Raw genomic sequence first — 19777 nt, 5'->3', positions numbered from 1 at the left:
AAAAATCCCAATAGTTTTACCCCATCAGACTTTTTCCACACACAGTTTTGGAAAAGACGATGATCATTAACATCTTTAAAAGAAACCACCACCACCACCACCACCACCATCTTAGAAAAAATGTTTAATGTTCTCACACATGCCCAGGAGCAGTGAACAAGTTTGAGTCGCATCTTGTGTCAGCCAGATTCCTGTGGTTTAGTGACCCCAAGTGACAATGCCACCACTTCACAGTAACGGCTGTCTCACAATATGGATTTTAATCAGACTCACATTTCAGACAGCGAGACATTTTCACACAGCCACAGATTTAGCACTAGCTTCCAAACGATTACCGCACAGTGTTCCATATAGATTGTCAAGCAGTCAATTACCACTTTGGGGAAGGGGAGAATCCAACTGCTTGTGCTCAGTTAAGTGGCCCTGGCCTTCCAGGAGTATTTCAAGGCTACCAAGAAGTTAGCATGTTATTTTGAAGGAAGGTAGAGATCTACAGCACCCAAGTTATAAATCAGATTTCCTAACCCGTTACAGGAGTAGAACAGTGTAGAAGCAACTATGGAAGCAACTATGGAAATTGCTATAAAGTTGTTTGTAAATAGAGTATTAAATTCATATTGTAAAACTTTTCGCTGTAAATTAAGGAAGTTCAGGAGAAAATCTGTTTTATCTGACATGGCAGTTTGCCAACTGGAGTGTAGCAGGATGCAATAAGGTAATGAACTGACTTGAAACTAACATTGCCCTCAATGGGGAAGAATCTGAAGGGGGAAATGGTCACAAATTGGCAATTTCTCATTTCACCTGTTTTGCCACTAGCCAAATTTCACCTGTCTCAGTTTTGGAAAGGTCTAAAACTCATACGTATTCACTGCATGCCTTTAGGAAACTGTGCACAGTACAAAGCTAGATCATTGTTTTACAAAATCCATGTATGCTCGACTCCACGACTGCAAAATATACAAACAGTGTACTTACGAGTTGATAGTTACAGAAAGAGAGAAAGTTGCATGTCTTGCTACTGCATCTGAAGCTTCCTACAATACCAGTTCTGGCAGGTAGATGGTGACATAGAACAGTTGTAATGAATTACTAGTGAATTTGATTCTATCAAGCCACCCTCTTGCTTTGGATTCTCTTTTGAAAATACCATCTAAAAACACATGGCCTGTGTCTACACTGCACCCCTTTTCCGGAAAAGGGATGCAGATGAGACAAGTTGGAATTGCAAATGAAGCAGGGGATTTAAATATCCCCCGCTTCATTTGTATAAACATGGCTGCCGCTTTTTTCTGGCTCGAGGCTTTGCCGGAGAAAAGCACCAGTCTAGACGGGATCTTTCAGAAAATAAAGCCTTTTCCGAAAGGTCCCTTATTCCTCTTAAAATCAGGAATAAAGGACCTTTCAGAAAAGGCTTTATTTTCCGAAAGATCCCGTCTAGACTGGCGATTTTCTCCGGCAAAGCTCCGAGCCGGAAAAAAGCGGCAGCCATGTTTATACAAATGAAGCAGGGGATATTTAAATCCCCCTCTTCATTTGCGATTCCGACTTCTCATCTGCATCCCTTTTCTGGAAAAAGGGGTGCAGTGTAGACACAGCCATGAAGTCTGAGCACAGCTGCCATTTGCCAACAACTCTGTGCATTGGGCATGTCTGGTTTCTATTGTAGATAGATTGATGATTAATGCAGAAATGTTTGTATTAATAATTTTCAACTTTGTATCAAGTCAGGTCCTTTTCTATAGAATCTTTGTATATTTTCATATGGAACATAGAAACTTTGAATCTTGTAGAATAGTTGCTAAAAATGAGTAAAGTAAAGAGAATGCCTTTGTACCCCATTTTGCTTAATTGATTGCCCTGTTGAGTGAATGTATGAATGGATAAGGTGGGAAAGGCAAGCACCTTGGGCACTCGCAAAGGCGGGAGAGGAGATGGAAGCCAGATCCAAAAACAACGAGACCTGTGAAGTGGGCTCACTGAAAAAAACTGGACATATGGATGCCTTGGGAGTTAGCAGCAAGTGCCTGCTTTTGGAAGCCCCCTCTTTGAAAATGAATGTGGCAGCATTGAGACACTACCCAGAAGAAGGCACCACAGGAGGTCTAACGGCATGTGCACATGACGATTCACATGCATGTGATGACTAACTGGTATAGGTCTGCATGAGAGGGAAGACACTATACATCCAAGGCATCTTGCAGGGGGCACTGGGTCTCATAAACACTGAAGCATCAATCCGGATCAGCAGAAACCTGGCTCCACCTCTACCCCATCTAACTCACCTGGCAATGCAGTTTGGGTGAGCAACTATTGGGAACAACAAGATGGAGTGTGCTTGTGTATGAGTGCTATATATCATATGCATATGATAGCTTAAATGTCTGATGGAGAATTATCTCAACAGTGACACCACCAACAATTTAGTAGGGAACTACAATTTGATGGGTTTGGATGAAGGAACAGAGGCACTTAAGCCAACACATACTGTAAGCATTTCTTTTATTTTTCGTAATATAAAGAAGCATACATCATTCATTATTTTCAGTACAACTCAAATTGTACACCAACAAAAAATATCAGTGTACACAGACATTTATGAATCTGACACAATGGGACTCATGACATTTTGCTCTGCTGGTATTGCACTTTGAATAGGCTTGAATTAAGGCACAGTAAAAACAAAATCATTTAGTGCTTCTACAGCAGATGTCTTTTTAAACACATTGCTACATGACATAAAACTAGTTTCTCTAGCTTATGTATATACACATGAAGAAAGGAAAAATGCATGCACTAGAAGGCTTAGATTTCAAAAAATTTGTTGCTTCATAATATACAAATAAAGTAGTTTAAAGATGTAAACAAATTGCATGCACATAAACTAGAGCAAAATCTTTAATACAGTATCTGAAAGCTCTTATGTTTAAATAAAAAATATAACTTACTAGTACTCAATATTTATGTGCCATTTTTGTCCTGTAGAAATTAAAAGTTCGGGGTTCTTTTTGCTTCACACACTGGCAGCGTGTATGTTGACAAGACAGACAGATATGGCTTTTGTATTACACAACACAACAACAAGAGGAAGCTTCTCCTATTCCATTTAGATGCAGCATCCAAGGTATTTTCCAGTCAAGGAAAGCAAGAACAAAGAATCCAATAGGATTCATGCTACACTTTGGGAAAGCTGCAAGTTTCAGCTGCCCTTTCTGGAGACATTTTGTTGAAGGTAAATTATTAAAAGCTAAAACAACAACAAAAAAAAGAGTCTGAATGAACCAAGTTTCACTTTCCACTCCAAACATTACAGAATGAAAATTAATTCCCCCCCCGCCCCCACGCTCCCCGTGGCTGTGATAGCTGAAGTGCTCTTGGATTGCCTCACGGGTTAACTAGGTGGCAATATTTCAACAAGTACCCTGAAATCAAGCTTCCTTCTCTTTCCTAGGGAAATTGTATCGTTTTTATTTCTCTTTGGTGTTGGGCAGGAGAATTTTTCAAATTAAATACAGGAACAAGTATCACTCCCACACCTACTGTGTCCAGCTGAGAAAGCACATTTACTACTGCGTGGATGGCAAGGGAAGACTGTTTTATTAAGCGGCACAGTGTTTAGTATTACTTCCCTTCCCTCTTCCCCCCACCCCCCAAAGGGTCTTTTGGTTAAACCAGATAGAGTTCTACATAGCGACTTCCCAGGAGCCGTCCATTTTTCTCAGCCACTGCTTTCTTAGCCAGGTCCAGGCTCGGAAAAGTCACCAATGCTTCTCCACTGGGCTGGCCACTAAAGTTGTAAAGCACGAGAATGGAATCTGTGTGGAGCTGCAGGGACAGAAGAACACAAGGAGAAGGACTTAAAACTAAAGGCCACAAATGGAGGCTCTGTCCCTGACACGGAGTACTCTTGTGGATCTATGTAATTACTTAAGATCAATAGAAAGGTAGTTCAGAGTTTCATACATAAACACTTCATCTGTCAGCGGTTTGTAGCCAAGAGGATCTGGAGCCTAAGTCTGGAGGCGAGTAAGAGGCAGGATAGTGAACGGAGATCTGGTTTTTAGTTCAGAGCAGAAGGAACTTGAATTCTGCTGGTGTACAAGTCAGAAAGATTCAGAAGTAGCGCCATGAGGAGAGTCCAGGACCGAAGTACTGCAGATTACTTCGATTTAAGGTTACTGAGGCCATGCGTCTACACTAGGGTAGCTAAGCCACCGTGCAATAGATACAAACAACAGTGACAGAAGGTGGGGGACAGGGTTCCATTGCCGCGGGAATTCCACCTCCCCAAGTGATGGTTAGATAGGGTGTCAGAAGCATTTTTCCATCAACCTAGTTGCAGCTACCCTGGGGTTAGGTTGGCATAGCTACTGTACTCAGGTATGAAATGTAGACTAGTCCAAGACAGAAGAGGTACAAAAATTAGTGACTGGGAGGCCAAGAAAGGAATGAGATCTCAGCCTGCAGTGAAGTATGCTTGTGCTACCTGGTTTACAGGCCAAGAGAAACAGAAGGACTAGTTAAATAGCATGAATACTAACTCTAAAGAAAAAAAAATGCAGACAGTGATACCAGAAAGAGAAGTAGAAATAGAGCAGCCATGAGAGGGCAAGATGCATGAGCATTAACAGAACCAAATTATCCCCTCAAAACAAAAAAGGAAAATCTGGAGTTGCACTTGCATTGAATCAAAGGAACCTTTGTTAATATGGAGGGGAGGGGAGAGGAGCAGAAAGAGTGGTGGGAAATGAGACTATTCTATCATGGTAGTGAATTGCTTCAGATGACATACTGGCCCTGGTACATTCAAGGGTTTAACTCAAAATATTAAACATAAAATTCACTTGGCAGATGTGCTCCAGCTTGCCTATGCCGCCGCCCCCCCAATACCAGACATCCTTGAAGCTCTTGCAGGGTAAATTTGGAAATCTCATTCATATAATTGGTTTAATAATTCTGAACCAAGTTAAGAAATCAAACATTGAAGCCGCAAAAACTCTGAATACAAAATGGGCTCAATTCAGTGCCAGAAAGAATACTTGAAAAGTTAGAAAACTACAATTTTTTTTTTTTTTTGGTTTGTTTAACTAGAGAGTTATTAAGCTTAATACTTGCTTTGTGGAGTTTGCATCCTTCAGACGTAGAAGATAAATATTCACAGCCCTCAAAAATGATGTTACCATATATTCTTGTTACAGTTAAAAAATGGCAAAATCACTTTTTGGTTACCTCCCATACAAGTTTCTGTTCAACTTTAAATTAATTTCTTACATGTAGAAGTAAAGCCAGCACATCCCAGAACTTCGTGGTAGGCAATAAACACAGTCTTTAGTTCTAAGCAACAGATCTTGTTAGGAACTAGTGGTACTAAACAGGACAGTTAGCACAGATGCTATTAGATCCATTCAGAGATACATTTCCCCATCCAGAAACAAGGTGAATTAGGAAAGCAGCATGCAGAAAAATCTTCAGGGACCTTAAATAAAAATTCCTGTAAGAAACCCATGTTAGCTTTAGAAATCAGCATTATAGATTTTAGATTACTAATGCACTTAAAAAGGAAGCAGCACTTGGCTTGGGTAGGCAAAATTATATTGGTCCTGTTTTAAAACAAATCAGAAATTTCTTCACCAATGTCTGTGATTGCGAACCTCTGGCAGATTAAGTCACAGCTACAGTATAGAGCGGTGAGTCATGAGTATGAGTTTCATACTCCAGGCCCAAATACAACTGAGAACATATGGTAAGTATGGCTACACCAGTGAGCAAAAAGCAGCTTCTGTAGTCACTTTTGTTTTTAAATCAGTTTTCCTGCTACTGATATTGATGTAAAAACCTGTATGGAAGGTGAACAGAACAAGCTGCAGAGTCTGCAAGAGACAGAACTGCCTGTGTTTGATTAACTCTTTTCTGAGCTCGTTTATGTTCACTTTAAGACACTAACCTATAGCTTTCGTTTAGATGCTTTAAGTAAACACATTGGCTGTGTCTACATTGGCACCCTTTTCCGGAAAAGGGATGCTAATGAGACAAGTCGGAATTGCAAATGCCGCAGGGGATTTAAATATCCCCCGCGGCATTTGCATGAACATGGCTGCCGCTTTTTTCCGGCTTGGGGCTTTGAGGGAGAAAAGCACCACTCTAGACGGGATCTTTTGGAAAATAAAGCCTTTTCCAGAAGATCCCTTATTCCTCTTAAAATCAGGAATAAGGGATCTTCCGGAAAAGGCTTTATTTTCCAAAAGATCCCGTCTAGAGTGGTGCTTTTCTCCCTCAAAGCCCCAAGCTGGAAAAAGCGGCAGCCATGTTCATGCAAATGCCGCGGGGGATATTTAAATCCCCTGCGGCATTTGCAATTCCGACTTGTCTCATCTGCATCCCTTTTCCGGAAAAGGGTGCCAATGTAGACACAGCCATTCATGTTAGGAATTACAGCTGGGAGGAGAATGACATGCTCACACATTGTCTCTGGATGGTTTGCACCAGAAATGTTCCACATTGCCTGAGACTGCATAATGTTAATACACCACTCATTCTGTAGTCAGTCTAGGAGACCTTAGCTCCTCTCTGACTTCAGCAAGGCCCTGATTTTAACCCCACTTTCCAGAGGATATGAGTGAAATACAAGATGGGGAAAAAAACTTACCTAGGATCACAGAGTCAATGGATCTGCTCAGAATGAACCAGAAATTTTCCTGTCCCCACTTTTGTAAACATTACACCGCACTGCCTCCAGATGAGTTGCTCCCCAGTAGGTGTGAGATTTTCCATGCCACGGTCCTTACTTCACACACACACACACACACACACACACACACACCCACCCACCCCCCTTTACAGAATAGCTGCTCTAACCTGATGACTGACTCTTTGTAAGTCATCGGTTTTGAAATAACAACAGTATACATCATGGGGTGGGGTAGGAGGAGGAGGCAGAGAATCCAGGAGGACTAATCAGTAGGTTTTTAAAAGGGAGATACTTGATATTATGGAAATCATTAACACTTTCTAGGTCCTATCAAAATTGTGCGTTACAATCACACAATTGCCAAAATTCATTGTTGTTACAATTAACATCAAGGCATAACATTTTGACATTTGTTACTAGAGATGTAAAAATACAAGTGTGTAGCCGCTACACAACATAGCGGTTCCCTATGCTGAGCGCTCTGTAGTATAAAGCTTCAATAAGCTTTATACTGCAGAGACCACAACGAAGCCTCCCCAGCACGTAACCTGGGGTGGGGAGTAAGGATCTTAAATTTCAAATAATAGGTTAATCAAATAGTCAAAGCAAATTAGTCGATATGGGCACCTGTGCCTTTGAAATGTAGCAATAGTCCCAGGGTTGTTGCTACACTTCAAAGGCGAAAGTGCTGCGGGGAGCACGGGTCCAGCAGGGAACTGCAACGGGCTCCCTGCTCTCTGCAGTGTTTCAAAGTTGCAGCACCACATGGAGCCCAGGGTTTGGCCCTGGGCTCCACATGGCACTGCCGCTTTGAAGTGCCCCCTCCTCCTCCTTGTTGACTCTTTCTGATGCTAGTGAATACTAGTGGAAAGGGGGTAATTTTAGAAGGTAAAATAAAAAAAGAACAAGTTAAAAATCACCTAGAAAAGTTAGATGTCTGCACGTCACCAGGGCCTGATGAAATGCATCCTAGAATACTCAAGGAGCTGATAGCTAGAGTCTCAGATACCTCCTCTATCATCTTTGGGAAATCATGGGAGACAGGAGAGATTCCAGAGGACTGGAAAAGGGCAAATATAGTGCCCATCTATAGAAAGGGAAATAAGAACAACCCAGGAAACTACAGACCAGTTAGTTTAACTTCTGTGCCAGGGAAAATAATGGAGCAAGTAATTAAGGAAATCATCTGTAAACACTTGGAAAGTGGAAAGGTGATAGGGAACAGCCTGCAAGGATTTGTAAAGAACAAATCATGTCAAACCAATCTGATAGCTTTCTTTAATAGGATAACGAGTCTTGTGGATAAGGGAGAAGCAGTAGATGTGGCGTACCTAGACTTTAGTAAGGCGTTTGATACAGTTTCGCATGATATTCTTATCAATAAATTAGGGAAATACAACTTAGAGGGGGCTACTATAAGGTGGGTGCATAACTGGCTGGATAACCGTACTCAGAGTGTAGTTATTAATGGTTCACAATCCTTCTGGTAAGGCATAACAAGTGGGGTTCTGCAGGGGTTTGTTTTGGGACCGGGTCTGTTCAATATCTTCATCAACGATTTAGATATTGGCATAGAAAGTACGCTTATTAAGTTTGCAGATGATACCAAGCTGAGAGGGATTGCGACTAATCTGGATGGTAGGGTCACAATTCAAAATGACCTGGTCAAATTGGAGAAATGGTCTGAGATAAATAGGATGAATTTTAATAAAGACAAATGCTAAGTGCTCCACTTAGGAAGGAACAATCAGTTTCACACATATAGAATGGGAAGCGACGGTCTGGGAAGGAGTACGGCAGAAAGGGATCTAGGGGTTATAGTGGACCACAAGTTAAATATGAGTCAGCAGTGTGATACTGTTGCAAAGAAAGCAAACATGATTCAGGGATGTATTAACAGGTGTGTTGTGAGCAAGACACGAGAAGTCATTCTTCTGCTCTACTCTGCACTGGTTAGGTCTCAATTGGAGTATTGTGTCCAGTTCTGGGCACCGCATTTCAAAAAAGATGTGGAAAAATTGGAGAAGGTCCAGAGAAGAGCAAAGAGAATGATTAAAGCTCTAGAGAACATGACCTATGAGGGAAGGCTGAAGGAATTAGGTTTGTTTAGTTTAGAAAAGAGAAGAGTGAGGGGACATGATAGCAGTTTTCAGGTATCTAAAAGGGTGTCATAAGGATGAGGGAGAAAACTTGTTCATCTTGGCCTCTGAGGATAGAACAAGAAGCAATGGGCTTAAACTGCAGCAAGGGAGGTTTAGGTTGGACATTAGGGAAAAGTTTCTAACTGTCGGGGGAGTGAAACTCTGGAATAAATTGCCCAGGGAGGTTGTGGAATCTCCATCTCTGGAGACATTTAAGAATAGGTTAGATAAATGTCTATCAGGGACGGTCTAGACAGTACTGGGTCCTGCCATGAGGGCAGGGGACTGGACTTGACCTCTGGAGGTCCCTTCCAGTTCTAGTATTCTATGATTCTATGATAGAGACAGCGAAGGGATGGGATGGGGGGGGGGGGGGGGGAAGAGAGGAGAAGAGACATCTGATAAGCATTTGTTTATTGGATAGTCGACTAGTCGTTTGCATCACCAGTGGGGAGGAGGAGGAGCAGGGAGCTGACACAGACACGGGCTGCTCCTGTGGACCCCACTGGGCTGGCACAGCTCCCTACCCAGGGCAGGCAGGGATCTTCGAGGCCCTACCAGTTAACCTTTTACATCTCTGCTCAAAAACTCACTAAAAAAACTTCAACATTAACGGAATATTTACATGCATAATTAAAAAAAATAGGGCCATTTGAGCTCACAAATGATTGCTTTGGTTACTCTTCCATAAAGAATTAGAATAATAATTTTTAAAAACAAATCTCACTGTATTTGGAAAAGAAAGTTGATTAGCTTAGTATTTAAGATTCAGGAACAAACTTTTTATATGGGAATAAAGCAACATGTAACTTAAGTCTCTAGTACTGAGCAGGGAACCTGTACAAAGCTTATGGAATTATCTGTGGGCTTACGAACACGTGTCTTGGGGCAAAAGTGAATTTTACCCGAGAAAGAATCCAAAGTTTCCAGGATCCAGGGTGAAACTGCCTCCCCTATCCTGCTTTGTTTCCTTTTAAATTCTGAAGTTGTTCCACTCATATTGTTAAGTCAGAAGAATACTTTGAACCTACAGCATAATAAAGGTATCTTAATATTGTTTTGTGTGCTCAAATTGCACAATTTTTTCTATAGCTATCTACTCTTTTTTATAGGTTCATTGAAAATTCTAATAATTTAATCAATATCCATTACACCTTTCAAATGTCTGTTAGGTCAAAGTGCATTATTAACAAGTTTACTCACACACACATAAAGGGTAGGTCTACACTTGCCCTCTAGTTCGTACTAGGGGAGGCAAATGAAACATACCGAAGTTGCTAACGAAGCACGGGATTTAACTATCTGGCGCTTGATTAGCATATTCGCGTCTGGTCGCTATTTTAAAATGCCGGTAGCCTGAATTAACTTGCCACGTGTAGATGCGGTAGTCCGATCAAAAATCCTTCCCTCGAATTAACTGTTACTCCTCGTGCAATGAGAAGTAACAGTTAATGTGAGGGAAGAGTTTTGGATCGGACTACCGCATCTACACGCGGTGAGTTAATTAGGGCTACCGGCATTTTAAAATGGCGACCGGCCGCAAATATGCTAATCAAGCACAGGATATTTAAATCCTGCGCTTCATTAGCAACTTCGGTATGCTTCATTTGCCTCCCCTAGTCCAAACTAGAGGGCAAGTGTAGACATACCCAAAGAAAACAAACACCCTTATTGACAGAGCAACATTCCAGGCACAGTCCGAGGAATAGGGAACTCACTGGTATAAAATGAGTAAGAGGTATCGGAGAAACATTCACTTCTAGACAACTATACAGTGTAAGAAAGGAGAATAGTGGGAGAGAAACCATAAAAAAAATGTTTTTGTATTTTTTTCAAGTCCAAGTTAGCAAAAGTTTTCTTGCTATGTTCAAAGCCTCACATGAAGCACACAGCAAAGTCACAAGCCACTGCAAAAGTTTCACAGAAATTTCCTTGTACAAAGCCAAGCCAAGCTGTCACAACCTCCACCATTTACCACTGCTGTCCCATCAGCCTTTGATCACAGAAGTAGCCTCAGTTTCACCAGATTAGTTGATTTTTTTTTCCAAAAAAGGGGAACAGGAGCAGGAAAGGTTAGAGCAAAGTTCCCAAACACAAGCTAGGAAGGAAAAACAATCTCCACATCACCAAGCCCTTCATTTCCCATTGGAGACCCAGCTTCTGCCAGTCCCATCTTACCTTCTGTAGAAGTTACAAACAGTTACAAACAGACCCACTCTTTCGGTGCTTGTAACACACTCCTTGCTTGATCGTTCAGCTGAATAAGGCCATTGTAGTCATCAGGTGCATACTACAGTACAAGTGCGATACATGACAATCAGCAATGGGAAGGAACAGTTCTTGTGCAGCAAGCCACACAGACCACATTTGCAACCTCCTTAAAGGACATCAGCTGAAGTAACTGGCAGGAGACAAAGTGAATTTGACACACACAGCTTATAAGCAATCAGTGAAATACGTTACTTGAGGAGTTGGAGGCAGTTTTATGGAAGAAATATGGGAGTGGTTATATACTGAATATAAGAGCTTTTGTAATGCAAGTCTTCCTTAAGGAAATTTAAACAAATACCCTTTTCCTCTTAATATTCACCTGACAACAGCAAGTAGATAGAGAATTATGTGCCAAGTGACAAATGATATCGAGTCTGTATATCTCTGAGAGGTGCCATGTTACAACAAAATTTCCTGAGGATTGGAGAACATGCTTTCTGGACTCCACAAATTGACAGCAGGAGAGACCAGGGTCCCAATTTTGATCTCACTTATAAGGGTGTTTCTCTACTTCAGAGGAATAGAGTTGCTCTGGTGAAAAATCCAGTGTGAGGCCTTGTCTACACATAAACGCAGAAGTTGTACATCTATGCCAACACAGCAGAGCTAAAGCCATACAACTCCCCACCTCCAATCCCAAAGTGGATGCATTTTTACAGATAGAAAAATGCTCGTATAGTTATACACTTACTCCCCATGCAGGATGAAGAATAAGCTTTACCAGTGTAAAGCACTTTGATGGATATACATGACTCCATACTGGGGTTGGGCCAGTATAACCATTTTGATAAAAAGAAGAAGAAAAAAAAAATCACATCTCTAACCAATAAAGTTAGACCAGTACAAAAGCTGTACATATAGTAGGCCTAGGAAAAGAAAATCAGGTTTAAGATCTTAACCATGCATGAGAAGGACCTGCTGTTACAAGGGACTTGCTGTTACAAGGTTCTAAAGTCATAAAACAAATTCTAGTTGATGATACCAAATGTTGGTTTATGCAGCATCTCTCCAGAAGCTTACATACTGGAAAGAAAAATCTCAGCGATCACTTGAATATGTTAACTATTGCAATGGATCAAGTTATTTTTCAGCCAAGAGGAACGCATAACCCAGTTTGCATTATATCCTTTTTGCAAGAAGCAGAAGAATTTTCTGTTTTTGAAATGGCTTCCTTTACATGCATTGGTAAGATTAAACTTTCCCCAAGTGCACACAGTTCTATTGATATACTGCCCTTTGTAGCTTTTGATACAGAAAATGTCTCCTGCCAGTTTATAAGGAAGAATAAATATTGCATTTATAAAAGAAAAAAAGAGACAATACTTATATAGCAACCTATAAGTGAAATTTGAACATAATAGCATACATCTACCACACATAGCAACATCCAAAAGCCCAAAGACCATAAGAGAAAGAACCCCCTCAATCTTCACTACAAATTTCTAGCCATCTTCACATCTAGACCCACTCCATTAAATACAAACATAAGGTTTTCTCTAGATAGTCTCTACCAACGCAACAAGGCTGTGCAAATATTAAATTATCAGCTACCAGACCTGCCCTTGAAATCACATCTACAAAAAGTCAGTTTGTTCTTTGGAAGGAATGTCTCAATATAGTACATACTTTAGATATTATAGACTAGCAGCACATTTACAGTAGGTAAAGCCCTCACGCCTATAGTAAATTTTGTATTTAAGAAGTGTACTTGAAATGCATAAGCAAGTTACACAGTACCAGAAACATCAAGAAAATGGTACAGTATAAAGCATAATCTTGACTTTTATTAAAAAGTTGCATATTTAGAGGACAGACATGTAGGAGGGGAGAAATTAAACAAACAAAGGTTATGGAATAGTAAGTGCTTCTGAATAGCTCCAGATTAAAAACCAACAACATTACAGTCATTACATACCAAATTAGGGAAATAATGCAACAGAAGAGGTACTACAAAAGGCTATGTGTCTCCAGAGAGAAAATGACAGCTATTCTAAACTAGCTGAGACAGGGCATTAAATAAGCATTTCAGATGTTGGCTATATTTCAGAAGCCTCCTAAATCAGCAAGGCCAAAGTAGAATACTATTGGACTGGATGACAAAAAGTGGAAGAACCCGTGTGTCCAAAGTAGAATTAGTGTTGCAAGCTTTGAATGCTGGGACATAACATTAGCATTAAGCCTCTAAATTTAGGCTTAAAACTTTTCCAGGCCCTTACCAACTTAAGACTGTGGAAGAGTTAAAATGAACTATTATCACTTTGCCAGAAGTCAGCCAATGCCACATATTGTACGGATGACAAAAAGCAAGCTTCCATAGGTCAACTTCAGAAGCAGACAGCTCCAATACAATTGCCGAGATCCGTTTCCTGCTGTTGAAAAGCTGTGTTAGCAATAGCATATTCTTTGCCTTTGTTTGTTCATATAGGCAAAAGGTAACACTTTCAAGTAATTCAGAAATCCTGTTTCCATTGCAAGTCAATAGTAGATAAGGCAGTATGAGAATCCCAGATAAGATGACCAGCTGTGAACTTGCAGAGCAGGATGTCATTTCAAATAGCAACTGGAATAGTTATTTCAAATGGATCCTTTGACAGATCACGTTTGGCCCCAGCACATTTGCCCTGAACACAGATGTTGCACTTTCAAAGACATCCACGTTCATATGCATGTTTAACTCACTCAAACCTGGAGGTTTACTGAGAAAAGCTAATTCTCAACTGCACTGCAGCAGCAGCTGATCCTCATTATCCAATTATTCATCAGTGAAACAAAAATTGAAAATGGCTTTTCCATCAGCATCTCTTTCTTGCCTCCCTTTTACAGAATAGTTTTGTTTACTGAAAAAAGATGAAGCAGAGGGAGCAGCTTTTCAGAGAGCATTTGATCTTTACTTCAGTCTAGGACAAAGTGATTCCTTTTTCACCCCGAGGTGATCATCGACAGACCCAATGAAGTTAGTGGGGAAGAGACACATGAAGAGAGCCAAGAGGCAGCTGCACTCACCACTAACATAGGATTTTTTTAAAGGGTTCCTTATTGAACCCTGACAATCAAGGGCAACAGGAAATGGTACCTATATGCACTACTGGTATTTCAGAGGGCAGGTAGAGTGAGACCTTATTGTGGCATAAAGTTTGTAGCAAGAAGGTAACCTGCAAGCAGAAAGTAATGCAAAGTAATAGCAGGGGTTGGATCTTTTCAGGCAAGAAAAAAAAAAATGGCAGAAGTGGTCACAGACAAGAGACTCAGAACAGGAGAAAATGCATCCAGTAGATGCATCCATAGCCCCCCCTTACGATAGTCTGGCTCTGCCCCAGGCGTCCCTGATTCAGCCGCTGCTGGTCAGTTTCAGCAGCAGCTGAATCGAGGATGCCTGTAATAGAGCAGCTGGGCTACTGCCCGGTTGGTCCCGTAGCGCTGCCCCTCGGGGCTGCGGGACCAACCCCGCAGCACCCCAGCTGCTCTGCCCCAGGGATCCGGATTCAGCCTGCTGGTGAAACTGACGCTGCTGGTCAGTTTCAGCAGCAGCTGAATCCCGACGCCTGGGGCAAAGCAGCTGGGGTGCTGCGGGGTTGGTCCCGTAGCGCCGCCCCTCGGCACTGCGGGACCAACCCGGTAGCACCCCAGCTGCTCTGCCCCAGGGGTTCCCAAGTCAGCTGCTGCTGAAACAGATCAGCGGCTGATTCCAGGAAGCCCCAGGCAGAGCAACTCTGCCCCAGGCTTCCTGGAATCAGCCGCTAATCTGTTTCAGCAGCAGCTGAATCGGGGACCCCTGGGGCAGAGCAGCTGGGGTCTTGCCGGGTTGGTCCCGCAGCCCCAAGGGGCAGTGCTACCAGACCAACCTGGCAGCACCCCACTGCTCTGCTCCCGGCTTCCCCAGTTCAGCTGCTGGTCAGTTTCAGCAGCAGCTGAATGGGGGAAGCCTGCCCGGCTGCCACAGCACTTCCGGGTTCCGGACTAATGGAGTTTTACTGTACTAGTACCAAGAAGCCGGGTCAATCTCAGGGAGGAAGGAGACTGCTATTTCAGCATCTATTAGACTGACTAATGGATTTTCACACTGAGAAATCTGTGGGGGGAAGTAGCAGCAACACTATCTGACCAAATCAAGGGGATTTCCAGACTAAGTAGGTCATTTCTAGTGTCCTAATTAGGGATGTAAGAGACTAGTCAACTACCTGATATGCATATCCTTATGGGGTAGTTGAGTACTGACTCAATTAGTTGCTCTCCCACCTTGCTGCCTCTATTAGGCATATTAAATGCAAGGGGGGAGAGGGAGAGCAGGAGCCACTGCTGGGGGAAGCTGGCTTAAAAAGGGGGGCAGGGGAGAACGGGCATAGTGGGGGACCAGGCACGAGCTGGGAATCAGCTGATTCCTGGCTTGCACCTGATCCAAGATGCTGCACATCTGCTTTGTAAATGTATTTAAAGAGCCAGGAGGCTCTTAATACATTTAAAAGGCAGAGCCACAGTGGGGTTAGCTCCCAGCCAGGAGCTAACCCCGATGCAGCTCTGCAGTTTCCCCCCCCCTTATCGACTAGTTGATGGAAACTCGATTTAGCTGATTATCAATGTTAAATTGTGGGTAATCCTAATACTTATTAGCAAAAATCTAAATGTAAAAGAAAAAAGTGAATCCATCCTTTGATTGCCAAAGGCTGTTAGCAGTACAGACCTGAGAATGTTAAGAGTCCTACAATTAAATATGGAATGCAGGATCAAGGTCAGATATTCTCGTACCATTGTTTCCTTCCCTCTGTTCCATGCGTGACTGTTTTCTTGCAGCTATGGCTTTCAGTGGCAAGTTACAGCACTGTAATTAGCACTTCATGTTCCCAGGGAAAGTTGAACCAAGAACTGAAAACCCATGTGCCGTCTCGGCAGACTCCCCTCTCCTTCACTAGTAGAAACCCAGGGGATATTGCTTTTGCTGGTTTTATCACCGTCCAGCCCAAGAGTCACATTCTCTGGCTGAAAAAATGTCCCCTCTACCATTTCAAAGGTTACTTCGATACACGAGACACCACAAGTGTCCTACATGCAGCTCCCCCAACTTTATAGCCTGTCATCTTGTGGCAGGGATCACCTGTGCTGCATCCTGAGCAGAGTCTGCTGCTTTCCCACTTCTTTTCTAAAAATGAATCTGAAAAGAAAGCTTTAGAAAGCTGCAGGAGGAAGTTAGTGCCCTGCCCCCATTCATTCCACTTCCCCTCCCACTGTATCACTAGCCCAGTTCATTCCATTTCCCCTCCCCCTGCATTAGTGCCTCTGAGTATCTGCCACCTATGCCGGAACAAGGGGTTGGCTACACACTGTGCGCTGGTTTGACTAGAACGGGATTTTAAGGGAACAGGGAAACCAAGGGGCATCATAACAGGAGCAAAGGATAGTTCCCAGCTGGAAAGGAGGGACAACTTGCAGTTGTCAGAGGCAAAATGGCCTCTTCATGGGTGCAGCTGCAGCAATTCTATACTTGGATGCTCAGGGACAGCCACCAGAAGTGTTTGCTAGGAAAGCCACCTCTAAGAACATAAGCCCACCCCAGAGAATATTCCTAGGGAGGGGAGGAACACCTCAATGTCAGATTCACTCTAGATGCGTTTGCTGTTGAAGCAAAATGCCATAATACAGAAGCAAAGTCGATCTTAAATGTTCAGTGGAAGCAGCAGTGAAGGAGAAATCTGTAACATTCCAGTTATCTACCTCAAATAGCTTGAAAGTGGTGCCTCTTAAATGAATTAGAGTGAGACAAGCATCTAGTCAACAGCAAAATTTACTGTCCTGAGTTTAGAGAGGCGCTCTTCTTGAGGCAGTGTGGACATCTGAAAGATCAATCTAAATGCAGAAGCAAAGCAATAAGTGTTTGTGAACTATGGCTGTGATCCATTTTAGAGGGGAAAAGTCACAATATTGCCTATTGCTTGCTAGCTTACCTCTAAAACTATGCTAAGTGAGACAGTCTCCCACTGCTCTCCACCCAGGTGCTGTGGCTAGACGTGGCAGCCAGAGGATGCAGAGACAGAGATGAAGATGCTATCCCCCCAGGGCTGTGAAAGGTGTCACGTTTCAAAAGGGGACCCCATGGCAGCAGAGAATACTTGCTTTGTTCGAGCATACTTTTCAGACAAAGCTTAATCCAGGGGAAGTCAGCAACAGTGAACTCTGCAGCCCTGATATTAGAGAGAGATGGCTGTTAAGGTTCTTGGAATTTTGCCATTTGACCATTTTCCCAACCTCCTCATTACTGCTTTTTAAAAAACAACGATTCACTTTGAATTCTGTGAATACGAAAGCCAGAGGACTCATGCATTGCAAGCCCCTCTGTAGCTATGTGAAGGAATGGAATACGTAAGCCCTGTACAGGCCTAAAGGATGTTAAAAAAAATTAAAAACCACTGAAACAGTCACAGGGGAGGGGGAGGCATTGCTGGGCCACTGAGCAAGGGGACTCTGCACTCCCAGAGGAAATGGGGCTATGGACAGCCAGCCCACAGCACTGCCTGGGCTATGCTTCTCCCAGAGCCAGCCACCACCAGAGTAGTGCCTGGGAGCCCTTTCAAACCGCTGGGCCCAGGGGCATTTGCTCCCTTTGTCATCCACCTCCTCCCCTTCCCCACCCACTGGCAGCCTGAATAGGAACCAGGTTTCCATGCTATCCCTGTTTCAGCAAGTGGAGACTAAAACTCACTAGCCTGATGCAAGTCTCAGATGCTGATTGCAATCCCTCAAATTCCATGCTCATCTCATTTCTGACCTAGTTCTGAATTACACACGCCAGTCTAGAGAAAAGGACTACGCTGACATCCAGGCTAACCGGGCTGGCAAGTCTGCTTTCTATTCCAGAGTATCACAGGTCAGACAATGGGGCACATGCACCTATGAGAAAGCATCAAAACCTTGGATTATTTTTGGAGTCTATGAACATTCCCCTTCATCTCATTGTTTCAGCTGGTGAGCATGAGAAAAGTAATTCCCTTACAGCTGTTTACTGGCTAACATGTACAATGTACATCAGAATTAGCTAATAAACATTTACTTTTGCCTTTAATTCTATAGTTATTTATGTGCCTTTACTCGGTCTGTGTTTACATTTGCAGAATGTCACCACTGTGCTTCTAAAGTGCTCTTGACAGTGCCCCAATTACTCACCCACCATTTACCCAATTCCTGAACTTTGATGACAGCTGTTTAGAGTGTTGGCCTACAGTGACCCGTCTGTACAGTTACTAATGTTGACTATAATCCACCACCTACATTTCCCCCATTCTTTCTCCCTGACAGAGTTTCATGAGCTGAAGAGTAGATTTTCATTTTTTAAAATAAATTGCAGAAATCCAATTCTCCTTGAAGTAGAATATGTTGAAGATTGGGTGTTTTCTGCAAGTCCTGTCTGCCTTCAAAGCTCTCCAAAAATGTTAACAGTGACTAGGGAGCTAATGTATTGAGATCACTGCCAATCAGCCTGACCAGTGATTGGCTAATAATACATTAGTATTATTTCTTCCCTGTTTCCCCAGCGGTCTTCTCCTACTGTCTCTTGTCTTATACTTCGGCTACATCTACATGAGGGATCTTACAGTGGCATAGCTGTACTGTTGCAGTTGTGCCATCAGAAGGTCTCCTGAGTGTATGCTATATGCCAAAAGGGAAGAGCTCTCCTATCAGCCTAATTAAACCACCCCCAATAAACAGCGGCAGCTATATCAGTAGGGGAGCCTTTCCCACTGACATACTGCTGTCCACACCAGGGAATTAGGTGTCAGTTAGGTGTGTGTTTTCACATTCCTCACAGACAGAAGTTTTACCAACACAAGTGCTAGTGCAGACATAGGCTTAGACTAGCTATCTGTGGCAGAGAGCATCTTCTTATATCTATACAATGCTCACCACAGTGGTGTCCTGTGCCATGGTGGGATATTGCAGAGTCACTGCAATCCAAGAACAATTCTAAATTGTATCATGAATTATTGGATGGTAACATGCTAGCATTAAACATTTACATTCAGAAGCGTGTTGCACATTGCAACACAGTAAGAGCATTTTCCCAAGCATCTCCAAAGAATTATACTGTTAAATGCTGTGTGGATTTTTTGTGAGGATAACTGAAAGCATCATGTACATTGAACTGTGATGAAGGAATTCTTAACTTAAAAAAAAAACTCATTGGAGAGTTTGATGGAAGACAATTTACTGGCTATTAAGCAGAAGAAACTAATGCTAATAAAAAGTCAGTGACAAATATTGAATTATAATTTTAAAACTATGTACTTTTGGAAGCATGTACTGATGTTGAGACCAGCTTGTTCAAGCCCACGGTAAAGCCAAGAGTATCTCAGTTATGAGGCAGGTCTGATGTGAGAGCCGTTTTCGGTTGAATAGCAACAGGTGCACACATGTAGTACGTGAAGCCCTTGAAGGCCAAAAGAGATTCAGAGCAGGAAACAGCAGAAAAATAAATAAAACTTAACTCATCCCTTTCAGACAGGAATACACAAAACATGGAAATCACCCTCTGCTCTCAGCATCTCAGGTCCAATTTCTGTGTTCACTGAAAATCAACTTCAATTATTTTCACAAAGGGATTAAGATCATGCCCAAGCCAATGGTGGTTAACAAGGGCTCAGTTTATAATGGACCAGAAGCACCATTCAATACATCCTCTGGGTAGCAGTAA

The 19777-nt window shown here is 42.5% G+C and overlaps 1 protein-coding gene across 4 annotated transcripts in view; it reads right to left on the bottom strand.

Moving 5' to 3' along the window:
- Nucleotides 1-2485: 2485 nt before the first annotated feature.
- The window catches only part of ESRP2 (epithelial splicing regulatory protein 2), a 78605-nt gene continuing 61313 nt past the window's right edge, over nucleotides 2486-19777 (bottom strand). For 2 of the 4 annotated variants that reach the window (XM_014570754.4, XM_006117637.5), the window contains exons 16-17: nucleotides 11008-11119; nucleotides 3687-3825 (exon numbers count right to left, since the gene is read on the bottom strand). In XM_014570754.4, the coding sequence (XP_014426240.2) occupies nucleotides 11030-11119 (90 nt within the window). In that variant the 3' untranslated portion in view covers nucleotides 3687-3825; nucleotides 11008-11029. Of the gene's footprint in view, nucleotides 3826-11007; nucleotides 11120-19777 lie in introns of all 4 variants that reach the window. The other 2 variants (XM_006117636.5, XM_006117635.5) reach the window with 1 other exon arrangement.

Source organism: Pelodiscus sinensis, chromosome 12, assembly GCF_052426305.1.
Source record: "Pelodiscus sinensis isolate ZL-2025 chromosome 12, ASM5242630v1, whole genome shotgun sequence".
In the NCBI taxonomy this organism is placed as follows: Eukaryota; Metazoa; Chordata; order Testudines; family Trionychidae; genus Pelodiscus; species Pelodiscus sinensis.
Note: the sequence above shows the minus strand (reverse complement) of the source record. Positions and strands in the feature narration are given on the sequence as shown.